This window comes from Abramis brama, assembly GCF_963993115.1.
Source record: "Abramis brama genome assembly, chromosome: 22".
Taxonomy (NCBI): domain Eukaryota; kingdom Metazoa; phylum Chordata; class Actinopteri; order Cypriniformes; family Leuciscidae; genus Abramis; species Abramis brama.
Genome location: NC_139984.1, coordinates 27,477,606 through 27,495,495, shown reverse-complemented (window position 1 = coordinate 27,495,495; position 17,890 = coordinate 27,477,606). Strand labels below are relative to the sequence as shown.

At 36.6% G+C, this 17,890-nt stretch overlaps 1 protein-coding gene across 1 annotated transcript in view; it reads right to left on the bottom strand.

The window, feature by feature from the left end:
* Positions 1–15,529: 15,529 nt before the first annotated feature.
* The window catches only part of nfatc2a (nuclear factor of activated T cells 2a), a 31,403-nt gene continuing 29,042 nt past the window's right edge, over positions 15,530–17,890 (bottom strand). The window contains exon 10 of the mRNA XM_084098607.1: positions 15,530–17,551. Coding sequence (XP_083954733.1) covers positions 17,496–17,551 — 56 coding nt within the window. The 3' untranslated portion in view covers positions 15,530–17,495. The remainder of the gene's footprint in view (positions 17,552–17,890) is intronic.

Here is a 17,890-nt window from a genome sequence, read left to right as displayed (position 1 = left end):
AGTGTGAGTAGGAGCTGTCCATGAGATAGGAGCAGGAGAAACTTTTGCTAAGTATTCTGATTAATAATTTTGTCATTTTGCCTCCACGTCCCCCCGACTGCCCGCGAACTTCTCCTCCTGTCCATACGGTAATTTCTCTATGATCGCGTGGTTATGACGCAATCGTTAGCCTATTTTTACAAAATGGCTTCTACCGGGCCATAACGTAAGATTCAAGGTAATGGAGCCTTTTATACATTTTCGTGTTTCTTTAGAAATAAATAATGGACAAATGGAGTCTTTAAACGCCTCAGATGTAAAGTTATTTGCTGTCAAAGTGAAACCAAAATGAATGGGAGTCAATGGAATGCTAACAGCAGGTGATGGTCCGCTAATCAATGGCGGCCCCTGGGGAAGCTTCAGTTTCCGGCTGATGGATTAGCCCCTTGTCCAGATCTGATGAATGACCTGCGCCTGGACGTGACGACAACGCAGTCCTGAAGTGTCTCTCCCCTGTGAAGGCCCCCTTCTCCTTCCCTTTACCTCTGTTCAGATAAATAAACGCTAAAACGTCAAAATAGCTCCAGTTCACATGACTATGCGGAAGCGATAAATAATTCTGTATTATACATTTTTAAGGCCAGACAAGTAATTTGTTTAGGTCAATTTTTAAAGAAAGACTACACGCCTGCGCACATATATATTCAATCGCGCATACCTATAGACTAAACACGTAATACGCATGTGCACGCCGTCAAATGCTAACACACTGCTGTCAAAACTGTGAACCACACATTCAAAACAGAATAGATTTCAGCCTTGTGCCTTTCAAACACTGCTGAATGCAATTTCAGCTGAAAGGCTCCCATTCACAAAATAAATATATTTGAAATATATTTTTGGAATATATGCAAATATTCGAAATTGGCCCAATAAATATATTTTAGTTAAATATATGTAAATATATTTCACACTTACTGTAACATCATATATTTTTGTTATATTTCAGAATATATTTCAAAATGATAAATATAAGTGACCAACAATGCAAATATATTTCAATGTATTTGGAATATATGCCACATATATTTTTGACACTTTACGTAAAATATATTTCAATATTTTTTTTTTCTGTATGGGTGGAGGTGGAAAGTGTTTGGTCACCACCCACATGACCAAATGACTCTTTTGGAAGCCATGCGTGCCGGATGTGAGGACACGACTGCTAGGGATGGATAAGGCACTCCAGAAGGTTCTTCCCCAGGTGCATGGCAAGAGAGAACATTAGATGTGATGTTGATGAAAACCTGTGGCCTGATGCTAGAGAGAGGCAGGATTAGCCCCTCAATTATTTGTTCGAATTACAGTATGTACTTTTAGTTTCTACCTTTTTTTTCTCATTACTGTAATTCCGTAAATTACTACAGACTATTGAAGCAAACTGCTAATTTTCATTTACCTTAAATAATTGTTATGTTCTAAAAATTTAAATAAATCATGTGAAAGAATGTCACTCTTTTCTTTGAAGAAAATATTACTTTGTATGAAGTCACTGAAATTGTTCAAACTGTAAAGATGAAAAGTTTGTATTTTCTGTATTGGTGTTTGATGCTAGTGTTTTTACTCTCAGTGTGTTCTGAGTGACAGTGTGTGTTATCTCAGTGAGGGTTGTGCATAGTGTTTGGCTGCACTGAGCCTGTTTTGAGCCGTGTGTTAAGAGTTGTGTTGCTTGGAGTGAGTTTTGCAGGTGATGTGAACTGTTTAGCTCAGGTGACTGTTGGTAGTGCAGACTGTAGTTAGAGTTTTGCACATGTAGCTCCAGTTGTGCTCACTGTCGTTTAGCAATCGAAAAAAACTGTAATTTGTATATAAGAAGATCCTGGAGCTTTGGTATCATAATCGATGAACACCAATCAGATGATCTGTGTTAGATGTGTAAGACTCTGAGGGTGGATGGATGGCAGCACAGATGGCTCTGGCACTGCACAACATATAAGTGTGTAGAGATCATCCGGTCTTTCCCTCCAAATGTTGGAAATGTTTGCACTGTAGTTTATAGCGCAGAGAGTCTTTTAAATACGCTGCTTCACAAGTCTCTTAAAATTAACAGACTGAATTGTCCAGAGAAGAAAAGACGGAACAATTGTTTTATTTCCAAATACTCTTAAAATGTTGGTGAACAACATGGTTTAACCAGCTAGACCCTCACCAAACCAGCATGGAAATTCATACTGGTATAAGCTGGTCTTGTCAGAAAGGATACAAGGACAAACCTTCCTATTTAATTTCCTTCGCTGTGCTAAACAAATCAATATATTTCAGAAACAAAAAGCAGGCGGTCTGCATACAAAACCAGTTTAAATCAGAGAGTGGACGAATCACAGGAAATGTACAGATCAATGCACAACACACCATCACAAACTGGCTCCACCAGCGGCAAAGTCAATGAAAAGACCATAACATGAATCACTCAGCTGGAGACTTGCAGATATCACGAGCAGAACTGAAGAAGGCGGTTACATGTCTTTGTCTGCTTTCTCTCACACAGGGTCTAATTGGACATCTCTGTCTACATAATGACAGCGAGGGGGAAATCGGACTAGCAGACAGTGAACTGGATTAGTACTGTATCGCAATACTCGTTATAAGGCAAAGCGTCTATGTCACACACAATGGGGTGCAAAAGTTTGAGAGCACTAATGAAAGAGCCAGAGCTTATATTTAGCAGTTTACTTATTTAATAAAATATTTTAATTGAAAATATCTGCTATGGAATAATTTAAAAAGTGATTTTTCACTATTATTTACAACAGGATCTGCATTTTCATGGGTTTAAATAAAATTTGTGAGAGCAGAATGTAACATTTTTGACAAGCCAAACATGCCAGTATCTGAGTGACATGCAAGCCAAGAAATAAACTTCATTCAACAAAATGTGTAATGAACTATGCAAAAAGCATTTGAACATCTCTAGCACGTTTTATAATGGCTTTGGAACGTTGGTTAACGTTGGTTAACTATTTGGAACAGGAAAGCAAAAGACTTGGCTGATTTTCAAGCCACACTCTCGTATGCTAATGTAATATATATTATAAACTTGACAAGTGATTTTTATTAAATGTAGCCTGATCACTGTCTTCTCAGTTGTTTAAAATATTAAGCCAATTATCAAAGTTTGATAAAATGTTGCTTCATTTTCCAATTAAAGATGATACATTTTTACATGATTTGTTACATTTAATTACCCCTTAGCAGATATAGGGGTGTGTGTGTGTGTGTGTGTGTGTGTGTGTGTGTGTGGCCTGGCAAAATGTCCCCACAATGATGGCAATATCCGAAATCCTTGTGGGAAAATGTTTTGGTTCCCATGAGGAAAACAGCTTATACTAAGTGATGTTTTTTGAAAATGTAAAAATGCAGAAAGTTTTGTTTGATGGGTAGGTTTAGGGGTAGGGTTAGTGTAAGGGGATTTTCCCACTTTTCTTTAAAACATCCACGTTTCATTGTTCACAGGTGTCCCTTGTCTTGTCATTTAGTCCTTGGGCCCTATTTTAACGATCTGAAACGCAAGTATCAAGCGCGAAACGCAAGTAACTTTGTGGGCGGGTCTTGGGCGCTGTTGCTATTATACCGGCGGGATAAATGACTCTTGCGCCCGACGCAAATCTAAAATGGGTTGGTCTGAAGTAGCTTCATTATTCATAGGTGTGGTTTGGGCGTAACGTGAAATAAACCAATCAGAGCGACATCTCACATTCCCTTTAAGAGCAGGCGCGCTTGTTCTATAGCGGTTTGCTATTATAACGGCGGATTTGCCAGGAGCGGTTCACAGCCGAGGAGACCGACGTTCTCGTCAGGGCCGTAAAACACAGAGAAGTGACGTTGGGGATGGAGAAACACACCCAAATTAGCTTCGGTTAAACAGGCATATGATAATTTGGGTAAATGTATAAGCTAGATGTATGCTTTTATAATAAACTATCTATCTATCTATCTATCTATCTATCTATCTATCTATCTATCTATCTATCGTAATAATGTATGATTTGCAAAAATGAAAACTGCTGATTCTGTGTAGATGAGAGAATCAAAGTGTATGTGCGTTGTGCACACGCTACATTGATTATGGGCAAGCATGCGCCCTTAAAATAGCATATGAATAACATGCGCAACGTAAACCTGTAAAATAGCGTGAGGGAACGTCTGCGCCGGAACACGCCTCCTCTTTGCGCTGAACCGCCCCGGGGAGCACAAGTGTATTTCTTAGTTAACCGATGTGCGTCTGTGGAGGGAAAAGTCCGCTGTGCGTGGGTGCAGAATAGGAATGATACATGCGTCGGTGTACAAAGTCAATTGCGCTGGGTGCAAGATAGGGCCCCTTGTGTGTTTATGCCCTCATGTTTGCCATGTGTCCTTGTCAAGTATTGTTTCCTGTAACCTCTGTTGATAAGCGTTATGTCCATGTTTATGTTTTGAGTTCATGCCATGCCTTTGTTTTATGTTTGATCACGTTTCGTAAATAAACTGCACATGGGTTCTCTACAAACTTGCCTTCAGTGGACTTATATTACAACTGTTTAGATTTGTGCCACAAGCAATTATATTTCAACTTTTTGAATTTTAGATGGCATTCCTATGCCAAAAAATGTACCTCTCAAATCTGTGTCATTAAATACCAGGTTCCCACTGTGACCACTTAACCCATTGACTATTACAAGTAAAAAATAATGAATTTAATGTTTAATAGCTTTCTGTAGTTAATATTTCAATGTTCAATTAACGTAAAAAATGTGTCTCAGCTAGCCCCAATCTTCCCAACAAAACCACTTTTACCTGTCCTGAATATGTCAATAAAAATATCACAAGCATGTTACAAGTCCTTACAGTAATCAATATTCACTGCAAAAAAAAAAAAAGGTGGAAATACAGTATAAGCCCTGCAAAAATAAAATTCTGTGATTAATCTGAATACTGGTCTCTAGATGCATGGGTGGAAAAATCTCACAACTATGCTTATGTATACAGTATACATGTCATTTTCTCCTTCATTATGACAAACTGACAAAAGTAATTTAAACAAGGTTACTTGTTATATAAACCACTGTTTGTAAAATCTCCAGAAGCAAAGCATGCTGTAATTGTTTATGATATTCACATTCATGGCCTGTAGAGATACACATTATGTAAAGTAAACAGGCAGGAGAGAAGTAAAGCACACATACGGGTGGGCGGAGGCGCATGTGCGGTGGGAGTTCGGCCTGTCGATAATGAGCGTGGCTATAGAACTACTTCAAAGCTGATGAAAACTGCAGCCTCACAGGCTTAATGTTGGAAATAATGACCTGCTGAGGGCAGAGAAACACCTCCCGATGAAATGTTCATCGTTCACTTAAGCTGCACTCTCCTTTGGTACAATCAGCCTGATTTGAGGAGCGTTTTGATGGTATGCTTCATCAGGCCTGCAGGTTACCGACCGATCTGAATCTACAGGGCTGTGTCCTGGAGTCGCATCAAATATTGATGAAACACTCAGGATCTTCCAGTTATTTACATGTTAGGTCAAATAAATGTCCTGCATTAAAGGGTTAGTTCATTCAAAAATGAAAATTGTCATTAATTACTCACCCGTCATACTACTTTTCTCTGGTAGTTGCGTAGCCGTCAATGGAGGGACAGAACGCTCGCAGATTTCATCAAAAAGATCTTCATTTGTGTTCTGAAGATGAACGAAAGTCTTACGGGTTTGGAACGACACGAGGACGAGAACCTTAATTAATGACGTTCATTTTTATTTTTGGGTGAACTGTCACTTTTAACAAGTGTCCCAGTGATCCTATATGATGCCATATTATTTGTTTAATATTCTCTATGACTATACATCCCTCTACAGGCTGTGAGAGGAACATGCACACCTTTATTCAACATCTACCACTTGTTGCATGAAATACGTGCTGTATTAATAATTAAACAACAGATGTCAAATGTTATTCTGTTTCCAGTCTCCAGAGAGTATAAGTACAACTATTAGACATAATATTCATATAAAGGAAAAGCAGAATGAATCCTATAAAAACAACCAGACAACGACAAGATCATGGGTTCGATTCCCAGGGAAAGCAAGAACTGATAAGAATGTAAATGTGTACCTTGAAATGCAATGTAAGTCGCTTTGGATAAAAGCGTCTGCCAAATGCATAAATGTAAGTATTTCAAATTTTGTGTTCAAATGGAGGAAATAACAGCAGGCTGGTTTGAAACGACATGAGAGCGAGGAAATAATTACACACTTTTCATTCTGATTGAACTATTCTGTTAATGACAGCAACAGCCAGGTACATATCAGCTGTAATTTGTGATTAATTTACCACATGGAGAAGTGTTAGATTATACTGAAGGAGACAAAGAGAACAAGTACAGCCGCAGGCTTCCATCAGCTAATATCAAAGATTACATCTGAAGATTCAATCAAGAATACGAACACAGCGGTTTTTGCCACCAGAGGGCGAAAGCGCAAAACAATTCCATTCATCATTATTGACTATTACCTCCAGAGATATTTGATTTTTTTTGTACTTTACATCACTTGAATTGTTTAATTTAATCTATGTAATATTATATTAATGAACCTTTAATGCATGCTTATTGATTTACTAATACGGATAATGGTTGTGCACACTCTAAAACAAAACATTTTATTTATTGTTTTATCAATGTAATACATGCATTATATGAGCTCATATTAACCAATAGACAAGAATATATTTTTTAAAAATCATTTGCCACACCCCCATACTATTTACAAACAAAAAAATAAATAAATAAATTAATTAATTAATTACTAAAGTAGACTTCCATTCAAAAAAATGTTTTAATGTTTTTGTCTCTTCTGCTCACCAATGCTCCATTTATTTGGTCAAGAATACAGTAATAATTTTAAAATGACGTAATGACTTCATGATTTTCTATTGTAAAATGTAATGTATTCCTGTGATCAAAGCTGAATTTTCAGCATCATTATTGTCATTGTTTTCAGTGTCACGTGATCCTTCAGAAATCATTCTAATATGCTGACTTGATGCTCAAGAAACATTTCTTATTATTATAAAACTTGTCATGATAACTCTCAATGTAATGGATATGACAATTTTTATATGTTTGGTCTTGGGGGAATAGATCTGCTACACTACTGCTGTTGCTGCTGCTGCAGAGAAAGTACCGGACTTTCCACTGCCGATACATACACGACACGCTGCTGCTGTACAATATACATGAATTACCCGTATCAGATCTGTACAGGTGGAGCTAGGGAAGGTGGAGGGTTTCTGAAAGCGCACTGCTCAATACAGGCTAAAAGCAGGTTTAAAACTTGCCCCATTGAAGTCAACAGGGTGCAAATTTTAAAAAGAGGATAACACGGTGTAGGCAACACTGATTTTTGTCGTTGTTCTCTGTACTGACAGCACTCCAAATTTACAAAAAAATGAGCTCAATGTTAAAATTGACCGGAGTTCTCCTTTAAGGACCTATCAAGCCTCTGCCATCTAGAGTTTCACGATTCTTTTAAGAAGAACAGAAAGATCAAAAGAACACCATTTATTTGAAATGATAAATAAAATTCTTTACTGTCTCCTTAGATCAACTGAATGCATCCTTGCTCAATACAAGTATTAATTTTTTTATTTTTTTTTAGAACTTACTGACCTCAAACTTTTGAACGTTATAGTGTTTATTCAACGGCGCATACATTGCTTTAACTTTCCAGGCCTTTATCGCACTTTATGACAGAATAAACTAAATTTAGGTTTAAAAGTAAACTATGCCTGCAAAATCCATTGGAAGACAAATTTCAGAAGCATGTTGTTTCCTAGCATCTTAATAACAGAAAAATTCTGTTGATGAGTGTTACTCAGTTTGATTGAGTTAATAAATGTTTTTAGCTTTTTGATGAGGTAATAAGCAGTCCACATGAACCCTGGGAAGGTGACTAACGTCTCCCGCTCTATGATGCAGTAGTCCCGGCTACTGTACAAACGCAGCATTATTCAATCAAAACAAGTATTTACTGTTGGTCAGGGGTGTGACATGTTATTTCTATTTGAATAAGGCCTTCTTAACACGAACTGTAGGTCTGCAGGCGGTCTGCCGCGCCACAGGACGCGATACAACGGGTGGCCTTTTCCACAAGCCTAATTCATGAAATCCGCTTGAAAGCAAGATTACATGTAATACGTTGCCGGATCAATCACGCACAATGTCCATGACACGTTTCTGCATTAAGCAGAGTCTGAGGTCATAGTAATTTGCTGTTAATGTTCATCGATGTTTCACAATACGAGGAACTTATTAAAATTGACCTTTAACGCCTATTATTGCAGTATGATGTCACTACTACCAAACTACATGGTGTGCTGTAGATCAAACACTCTGGTTAAGTCATTCGCTGGGCTCCTTTCCAGTTTTACACAATCTTACTCCAATATGACAAGAAAAACTGGTTTGAAAAGACTCTACAGTAACACAGTGTTGAATGAAATTCCCAACCAGTGAAAACATGCACGTTTCTTGTTCTCTGGCCCTTCATGGTTATTGTGCATGAGATGTGATTTGATTATCTAATCCGAGATAAAGGGCATATGACTCACGGCGTATCTGCAATGGGGGGAAATGTGTCTGTGTTCTGTCGCGACCCACGTGCGGCTTTATTTATTTATTTTGCTCAAAGCTAGTGATGTCAGACCAAGCGACTTCCTGAACACTGGGTTCATTCACGCCATCCATCCCAGTTGGGGCCCAAACAAGCTGTTGCCTAGCAATCGAGGAAACGCTACAAGATGCTTATTTGTCTGAGAGGCAAAGAGCTGTGAAGTCACAAAGGGCCACATAGGACGATGCCATCAAAAGCACAAAGTTCTGCTCAGATTTAATGAGCAAAATAACGGCAGCAAACATCTGCTGTATAGCTAACTAAGCCTATCGTTGATTAACTGCTTTAATTCGGAGCAATTTGGAGACATGAAGAGAACAGGTGTTTCATAAAGGAGCACGTGCCATGACAGTCAACCGCCCCATAAACAGTAGATTACAACAGGGGTAAAGGCGCAACGGGGTAAAAGGTGCCTTTGATTTTTCATTTTCCTCTAAACCACTGACACAAAAACTTTCCGCAGCACTTCGCAAAACATCCACTTTTCAAGATGCATGTGGAAATTTGGCTGATCCATGACACAATCGCAGGCAACGGCGCAAAGTTGATTCTGTGCTAATTTGATCTAATAGCTATATGATGTTTTTTTCAAAAGTTGTACATTTAAGTAGCAAATGAGAATCGCTTCAGTTATTGAATATATTTTGAGACAAAGGTCTTCCTTATGATTTTCAATGAGTTTTTTTAAGGTAAATAAAGGTTAAATAAATGGTATTTGGGGTAAAAGGCGCCCCTGCTGTTGGGGCTAAAGGCACAGTATTAACATGATAATAAATAGCTGGCTGACTTTTCCATTTGTTGACATGACATGGTTAGATTCAGATGGTAGGCAAAATATCATTTGTATAAATAATTTGTGCATTTTGCCCCAAGCTGGTTTTAACCCATGTGTGGGGTAAAAGGCTCACCTTGACACATATATACGATTTATAAACAAAATTAACCACTTTTATGATTTATTAAATCTATCTATCTATCTATCTATCTATCTATCTATCTATCTATCTATCTATCTATCTATCTATCAACTATATCATTGTTTCTCTCTCTCTCTCTGCAATCACACACTATGGGAGGGGTGAAAGGGACATTTTTTCGTGTGCCTTTAGCCCCGTTGTACCCTACACAAAACTAATTGATTCTTGAACATCTTCAAGTCTCTGAAGGCGGTACATTTTGTTGTTATAATGATATACAGTTATTATGTTTTACAATGCACTACAAAATAATATAACACTCAGGGGCGGACTTTACCATTAGGCAAAGGTCGGCAATTGCCTTGGGCCCCAAGCTACCTAGGGGCCCCCAAAATGCCCCATTAACTTATGCTTAAGGTTTTTTTTTTTTAAATTTTTTTTAATTAATTTTCGCAAATTAGATTTCTAAATCTCCATTTGCGAAAAATGGCATCAAATCATTAGTCGCAGAAAGGAGGGGGCCCCCCACCTCACTACATTGGACTATTCCATTATCTCACACATCTGCGAAAGTGACAAGGCTGTATTGCGACAAAAAACTGACAGAGAAAAAGATGTGATTGACAGAGTGTACAGAGTAAGTTAGTAAAAATGAAGCGAAGCTACCCAAGCGGTGCTGAAAAAAGGAGGAAAAATTGCCGAATAAGGTAACAAACTTTTTTGTGATGCCCGCTGACAATGACAACAACGCTAACGATACAGGACGCAAGATGAGTCTAAACGTGAAAATGAAAAGTTTCGAAGTTACCCAAGCTTCTCAAATAAAAGAAAAAAAAGACTCGGATACTGTAAGTATTTGGGAAAGCTGCCATAGATGACAAACTTTTTTATGGCTAGGAACAACAAACGTCCAACGCACAGAAAAATCGTGAAGCAAAGAGGACATGGAGACCGACAGACAAAACAGAGCAGTTTAAATTACTTATGATATGAAAAATCTCAGCTCTCAGATTCTGTCAATTCTATTACGAATTCAAACAATAAATAGGCTACCGTTTGGAGCTTGTAATGTGACGTGACCGATCCCTAGAGGCATGTGAACTGATCATCTTCGGTAATAACTTACCAAAATGTATAGGCCTATTCCTTATTCATAATATCGACCAATCAGTGTTTTTCAACCGCGGAAAGAGGTAAAACAGCTGGAGAACAATCGTCACATAACATTTAGCCTAACGTTACCTCAGTAAAGACATTTAATTACCATAATATAGGCTATAGCATGTTAGTTGACTAAAAAAATAAGATATAGAGTATTTAGCTAAATATGTGTACTATATTATTTATTCAATATAGGCTATTGTTTACTTATAATTTAATTATAATAAAAACGCATTGTTTAATTTTAGTTATTTTTAACCTTAAATAATACCAGCTGATATGGCTCTCTGTATGTTCACAGCATTATGTGGGGTTTTTTTTCTTGAGAAAAATTAACGCCTATCTTGTGTACCTAATATGTATCCAAATGAGTCAATATTGAATCAAATCACAAGAATTGAATCGAAATGGTGAAATTTGTCAAGCAAAAAAAACCCCAAAAAAACAAAAAAAAACAGAGCTTACCAGAAATTGTACCATGTAAACATTGTAACGTTTCTGTTTAGGAGTGAATAAGTGTATGCAAGGTTTAATAGGGAAGTTTTATTTCTCCTCTCCAACCTTTACCTGCCTATTCACCATTCAGTCTGTAAAAAAAAGATTTCGCTCTCTTTTAAAGGTGCAGTGTGTGATTTTTAGACGTCACAATATGTCGATCTTCATAGAAGGGGGTTCCCGCGGTTATGTAGACATAAATGACTAATTCTAAGGTAATAAGAAAATAACGGTTCATTAAGTAAGGTCTTTATACACCACTGAAAACATAGTTATGGATCTTATATTGCATTTCTGTCAATAGATCCTCAGAAATATGACACATTGCACCTTTAAAGATCGGATGGGGGTCCCATACATACCTTCGCCTTGGGCCCCCAATTTGCTAAATCCGCCACTGATAACACTAGTAGTTTGCCTGTGCAACCGCTGCCATGATAGTTTTGGCCTAGGAGGAGGTTGCTATGCTATGGTGTTTGGATGGACCCCTCAGATCGCTATGATATTGGCCTCTATTATCTCCTTTAAATCTTCATATTATTATCGTCTTATTGCTTAGAAAAGCAATATACTTCGAATATATACTACCAGGATTCTATCATGGTAATTTTTGATAGGCCTACTATGGTTTTTAGCGTGTTGATGCTTGGAAATTACCTGCAGCTTCATACGAGTCGAGTGCATGTGCATGTGCTGTTGAGCCTCCATCATTTTTCCAATTTTTTTTTTTCCCCAATGGACTGTCTGTAGCCTATCCAGCGCTTGTTTTGTTTTCCGCATTTTACTGGGATAAAGATAAAGTTTTTAAAAATCGTTTAAAAGAATAGCGCAGTCCACACCACAACTAAAATAATAACGACACAGAGGACCAATATCGTTGGAATCACGTTCAGAACAACTTTTCCCAATTAATAAACGATCAGAATCCAGAGCAATTCTGTAATTAATTACTCACCCTCATGACGTTCCAAACCCGTGAGAAGCTTCGAAACACAAATGAAGATATTTTTGATGAAACGTTCTGGGAACGTTATTTTATAGTTGCTAACTATAGGCCTAGACCGTTATTACTTGGTTCTCAAAAAAAAAAAACGGGAATAAAATACTAAGGGACTGTTCGTTTTTTATTTAAGGGGCCACCGGAGGAGTTTTGAGATCTGTTGTCAAAAAAGACATGACCCTCCCTTCGCCAGCAATAAATTTTTCTATGACCCTCCAAAATGATTGTGAAAAAAGGCATGACCCTCCCCGATAATTTATTGATTAGCCTGTACTATGCGCTTGGCAAAGATGTTCATATAGGCTAGCCATTGTTTTTTTTTAAACCATAAACTCTTGCTTTCTCATCTTACTAGGGCTGTAACGATAGACCAAACCTACGATTCGGTCCGTATCACGATTTTTTATTTTAGATTTGAAAAAAATCATGTTTTCTGTGCTGATGCGGTGTGACTCGTTCAACATGTGGGTGGTGCTGCCAACAAAGCATCTAAAAGCTGTCACAAAGAACCGGCAAAAGTATATGATTATTAATATGTCAAATGTAGCAAGGAGACATTTTAATTGTTTATTAATAAACAAGTGTTTTCTGTGTCGACTGCAAAGATGAAGTTGACGATGCGTCGCGATCTTCTCAGAACGCGCCAGAGAGAAATCCACATTTCATAAGCAGAAAGCAGTCTGTTTTCCTTCGTTTTGAATTGTTCTGTTTAAAAGTAGACATTTCAAGCTTTCTATATATTTCTCAGGTCTGTGAGGCAAGTAGCCTACCTTACGCTGAGTTTCGGTTCATTTATGAGACAAGAGTCCAGTTCACTCGCCCGCGCCTCCGTGTCATGATTGATGATTATCTATTTTCTACTATATTTACTACTTATTTATTAAATCCAGATGAAACATTGATTAAAATGAACATACTATAAAAAAACGAAATTCACTTTAAAGAAAGGCTTTGTGCTTTTTGTTTGAGGTCTCTGTGAAAGTCGTTTTCAGAGCAGATCATGTCCGTAATGGAGAACTGAGCCTGTAACATTTTTTTTTTTCACTCACATAAATGCGAACACGAAAAACAAAATAAAAATAATATTTTATGTTCTGTGGAGGCCGATCTTTATTCATCCGGTGGGTATATATCTTTTGGTTTACACAGTGTAATTTATAGCCTAGAATTAGCCTACTAAAAAATATTTTGCCACCTAAAAGTTAAAGATTTTTTGTGTCACGTCACATGTGTATTTCCCTCATATTAAATATAAAACGCATGTGTAGACTGATATTTTTCTAATGTCTTGACTCCTTTCAGACGTTTCAAAATATTGGTATTAAATGCATTTTCTAAGAATTTATATTTCAAGTTTTGACTGCAAATGTCACGTCCATAACACTGGAATCGCCCAATTTTAACGAATTTAGGCCTACTAGTTTAACTAGTTTTTGTGGTGTAGGTCTACGTATTTTATTATGTTAACTTAAATTGCTTTAAACAGGGATGCAAACACATGTGGTCAAAAAAGAGAGAGGTTATCGAAGCCAAATATCCAGATACTTACATAATTGTGATGAATTTAATCCTTTGCCAGTTATCATTTTGCAGTGTAATATTACCGTTAACACCTTTAAATATTACATAAATGTATTATGTATTTTTATTAAACTTAGTGAGTATATAAATCAGCATCAAAGAGTAATTCTTGAAAAAATCTGCACAGTAATTTGATAAAATCTAAACATGTTAATAAAAACAAATTACTATTAGTACTCTTATAAAATTCAATCAGGCAATCATACATTTCACAATTTTATATTTATATATGAATGTCAAGAATTCAGAATTGTAGGCTATATATAAATAATATACAATTAAATTATTGTGCAGGCTAGGTATAAAAAATATATGCTTTTAAAAATCTTTCAGTGCACAAAACCATGATAATATGAAACGCTTCGAAACAGAGCGCACAAAGCGCGTATGTGCATCGCGGGTGCAGAATGATGTGCTCAAAGCAACATGGAGTCACAGTGTGCAGCGCTGCACAGCAGCACAAGTGCGCATTTAAAAGTAAAAAAACTGCACAAAGCGAAGAATGTCGAGCGCGGAAATCCTAGAGTACGTTATATCTGTCCAACAGTTTATTGATCATTTGTTTCTTCACAGTTTTAAATTACAGTTATTGTGAGTTTGATGCCGATTTATAGTCCTTGTGATGTGTGTGATCTAACAGGCACACGCGAGTCGTTTAACAACAGCAACAAACGTAAAATACAAATACACAAAATAAAGTTATTTTATGCAAATCCAAATTGGAGAGAGTTTTACCGTGCATCCTGCTGTAACCGGACGAGGCGCGCGCGCTGTTTGAATACTGAATGGAGAATGATTGACAGCGCAGAGGGAAAACGAGTTTCCGTAAACTTTAATTTAATGATGTAAATAGACTTCTGTACCTCACATTAAGCTATGGAATGGCTTCAGATGACTTTGTGAAATTATAATCAGACCCTCTCTGACCCAAGTCACCCAAACTGACGTGAAAAAAGCGCGAGGCGCCGAAAAGCGCGCTGTTTGCATCCCTGTTTAAAGCTTTGCCGGGTAAACATTTCTTTTGCATTCTGTTCTGACATGATGCACTTTTTCTAAGCGCGAACTGAAGTGCGCGCGCACTGTCAAACAGCGCCAAACTGGATTTTTGTTGGGTCAGACCCATATCGAAGGGGGGCTGATAACGCGAGATCAACATGGAGCTAAATGGAAAAAAATAGCACCAAACAAGCCACTTTGAAATGTTGCTGTTTTCATGAATATAAAAGTTGGGTGACCCTCCCCCTAGACTAAAAAAAGTTGGATGACCCTCCCCTCAACAAAGAATAAAAAGACATGACCCTCCCCTATTTTCCTCCGGTGGCCCCTTCCATAAATACCGAACGGTCCCTAAGGTTAGGGGAACGTTCTGTGTTTGCTGGGTTATGCTTCAAGAGCTCACAGGGTTCATAAGGGAGAAATATCCGAGAACCAGACATACAAGCGAGTGAACAAGAATGATTTGTTTCTTTAAAAGATTTTGTCAAAAACACCACTACTGAGAGCATTCTTTATATTCTTTATTCTTTTTAGCATTTAAGAAACTTTATTTTTTATTTTTTATTATATCTATATTTTTTAGATAGACTTTATTTTTAATATACAAAGACATATGGTGAAAGAAGTGTCTTGGAAATGAGGCAGCCCACAGTGAGTAAATGCAACAGGTCTTAGAAAGACTCGAAAGCAACGAGAAACTCTTTAAAGCTTTCTGTTTTATTGCTCATGTCCTCAGCTAGTAGCCTTTATTCGACAAACATGAACACGTCTAAACATACAGGTTAGACATGCTTAAGCCAAAACATGAATATGATCATGACAAGCTAATGAAATAAAAAATATAAATGGATTCTCTTTAGGCACTGACAATCTTATATTAATATAAAAAAAAAAAATTAAATGCAATTCGTCAATATGCAGCAAAAGCTTTGGCAGTTCATATATTCCCAGAGCCTTGGTTATAAGATATTAAATGGCAAGAGAACAACTGATTCAGTTCATATAAATATTTCTCTTCCAATTCTGACTGAAAATCTGATTCTAAAAAATAAAAATTATAGAAATAGTCTATACACTTTTGAAGCAGTCTATTTACAGTAAAAAGAAAAGGTTTACATTCTGAAAATAGTTGTTTTGTTGTGCCCACTGTACACTGAACAAAAAACAGCTCCTTTGAAACAATAGCATTATTTTTTACAATGTGTTCCAAAGGAACACATATAACTTTTAGACAATACTTAATACTCTTAATAATTCAGCCAAAATTGTAAAGACATAAAAATATCCTTATGCTTTTTTCTTTCTTTTTCTTTTAAAGTGGGCTGGATTGCTTTCAAAAATATTTTCAAAAAGAAGCCTTTCAACACAAGCTGATGCTTCTTAATTAATGATTTTGTTTGTTGCTTGAAAAAAATAATATTTTTGTCAGTTTGCATTCAATATCAGAAAACGAATGTGAAAATGTGTTACAGAGACATGCAGAGGGTATCTACTGTAAGTATAAATACAGATGTCCATGTTTTGAATGTTCTACATTAACACACACACACACACATAAAATATATTTGCATATCATAAAAGCAAAGCTGTTATTGTTAAAAAAAATCTCCATGAGATCTGTAGAGAGATACATCCTAAATTTTAACACAAGACAAAAAAGTAGAACAGATGGAACTGGTAAGGTCACGAGTACATAAATACGCAATAATAAAATATGATAACTATTCAGTTTTAGTATGGGATGAAGATGTTTCGAGAACCTAAATGTAGTGCAGGGCATCATGGGCTCTGACTTGACACAAGGTACTTGTATTTCCATTCATTTTTGGTTTGCTGGTTCTATGTTTTGGTAGTATTATTACAGCACCGCAGGCAAAGGCACAATATTCACTTTTCTATTTGCATCACAAAGAAGAAAATGGCACTTTGTTGTTTTTTTTTTAGCTGTATTACTACAAACAAATCTCATTTTTCTGAAAAACTTTGTTTTTAAGAATTCCCTTCATGAACAGTGCATTTACTTATAGTAATTTGAAATATTAAGTACAAGGCATTTCAACAATTTAAATTTGGACTGATGCACATGTGGTTCATCTAATACAAAACCAACAACTATTCTTAAACAAATATATTAAAACATTTGCATTGGTGTGATGCATTCATCCACTTTCCCTTCAGAAGTATATGCAAACCACTTGTTTTGGGGAATATGACGGACAGTAATGGTTTAGTCTCACACATGATGAGGTTACTGCTCGAAATACACTAATCTGAGTGAGTTCATTTATGTGAGTCAAAAGGCTATGGAATAAAAAACCCACAAAATGGAAAAAAAAAATTGACATAACTCCACCTGTCCAATCCAAACTGTTTATGAAGGCTCAAGTCTCTGACAAGTTTGACATATGAGATCAACATTGGACGACTTTCAAAAGTCAAATAATAGCAGGGAAATTGAATACCATTTGCACATCAACACGCTGCTGTTCCTGTGGTTGACTGAGATGGATGTTTGGTTAAATGCGGTCCATGATCCAGTTTTTGTCAGAGGTGACACTTGACCGGGCCGAGGCATCGCTCCTGCTCTCACGTGTCCCGCTGAAGGCAGGGGAACGCCGATACACTCCAGGGGTCCTGCTCGCTTCCCGATCAGGGGTTTCCTCTATGTCTGACCCCTGCCATGCACTCCTGTCAGATCCTTCCTTATGATCTCATTCACTACAGAAAAGACAGAAAAGAGGAACATGCTTAAAAATTAAAGGAAAGAACATCTGTTCAGAACTCTTCAGAACGGCAATTTCAAAGTGGGGTTCAAAAGTCGAGACCACAAGTAAAAATGCTTATATTTTAGATTTTTTTTACTTTATACTTTTTTTTTCTTCTTCAGATTGAATATATATATTTGTAAATAGATATATATATTCCTTATATATATACATACATATATATATATATATATATATATATATATATATATATATATATATATATATATATATATATATATATATATATATATATATATACATATATATACATATATACATATATATATAT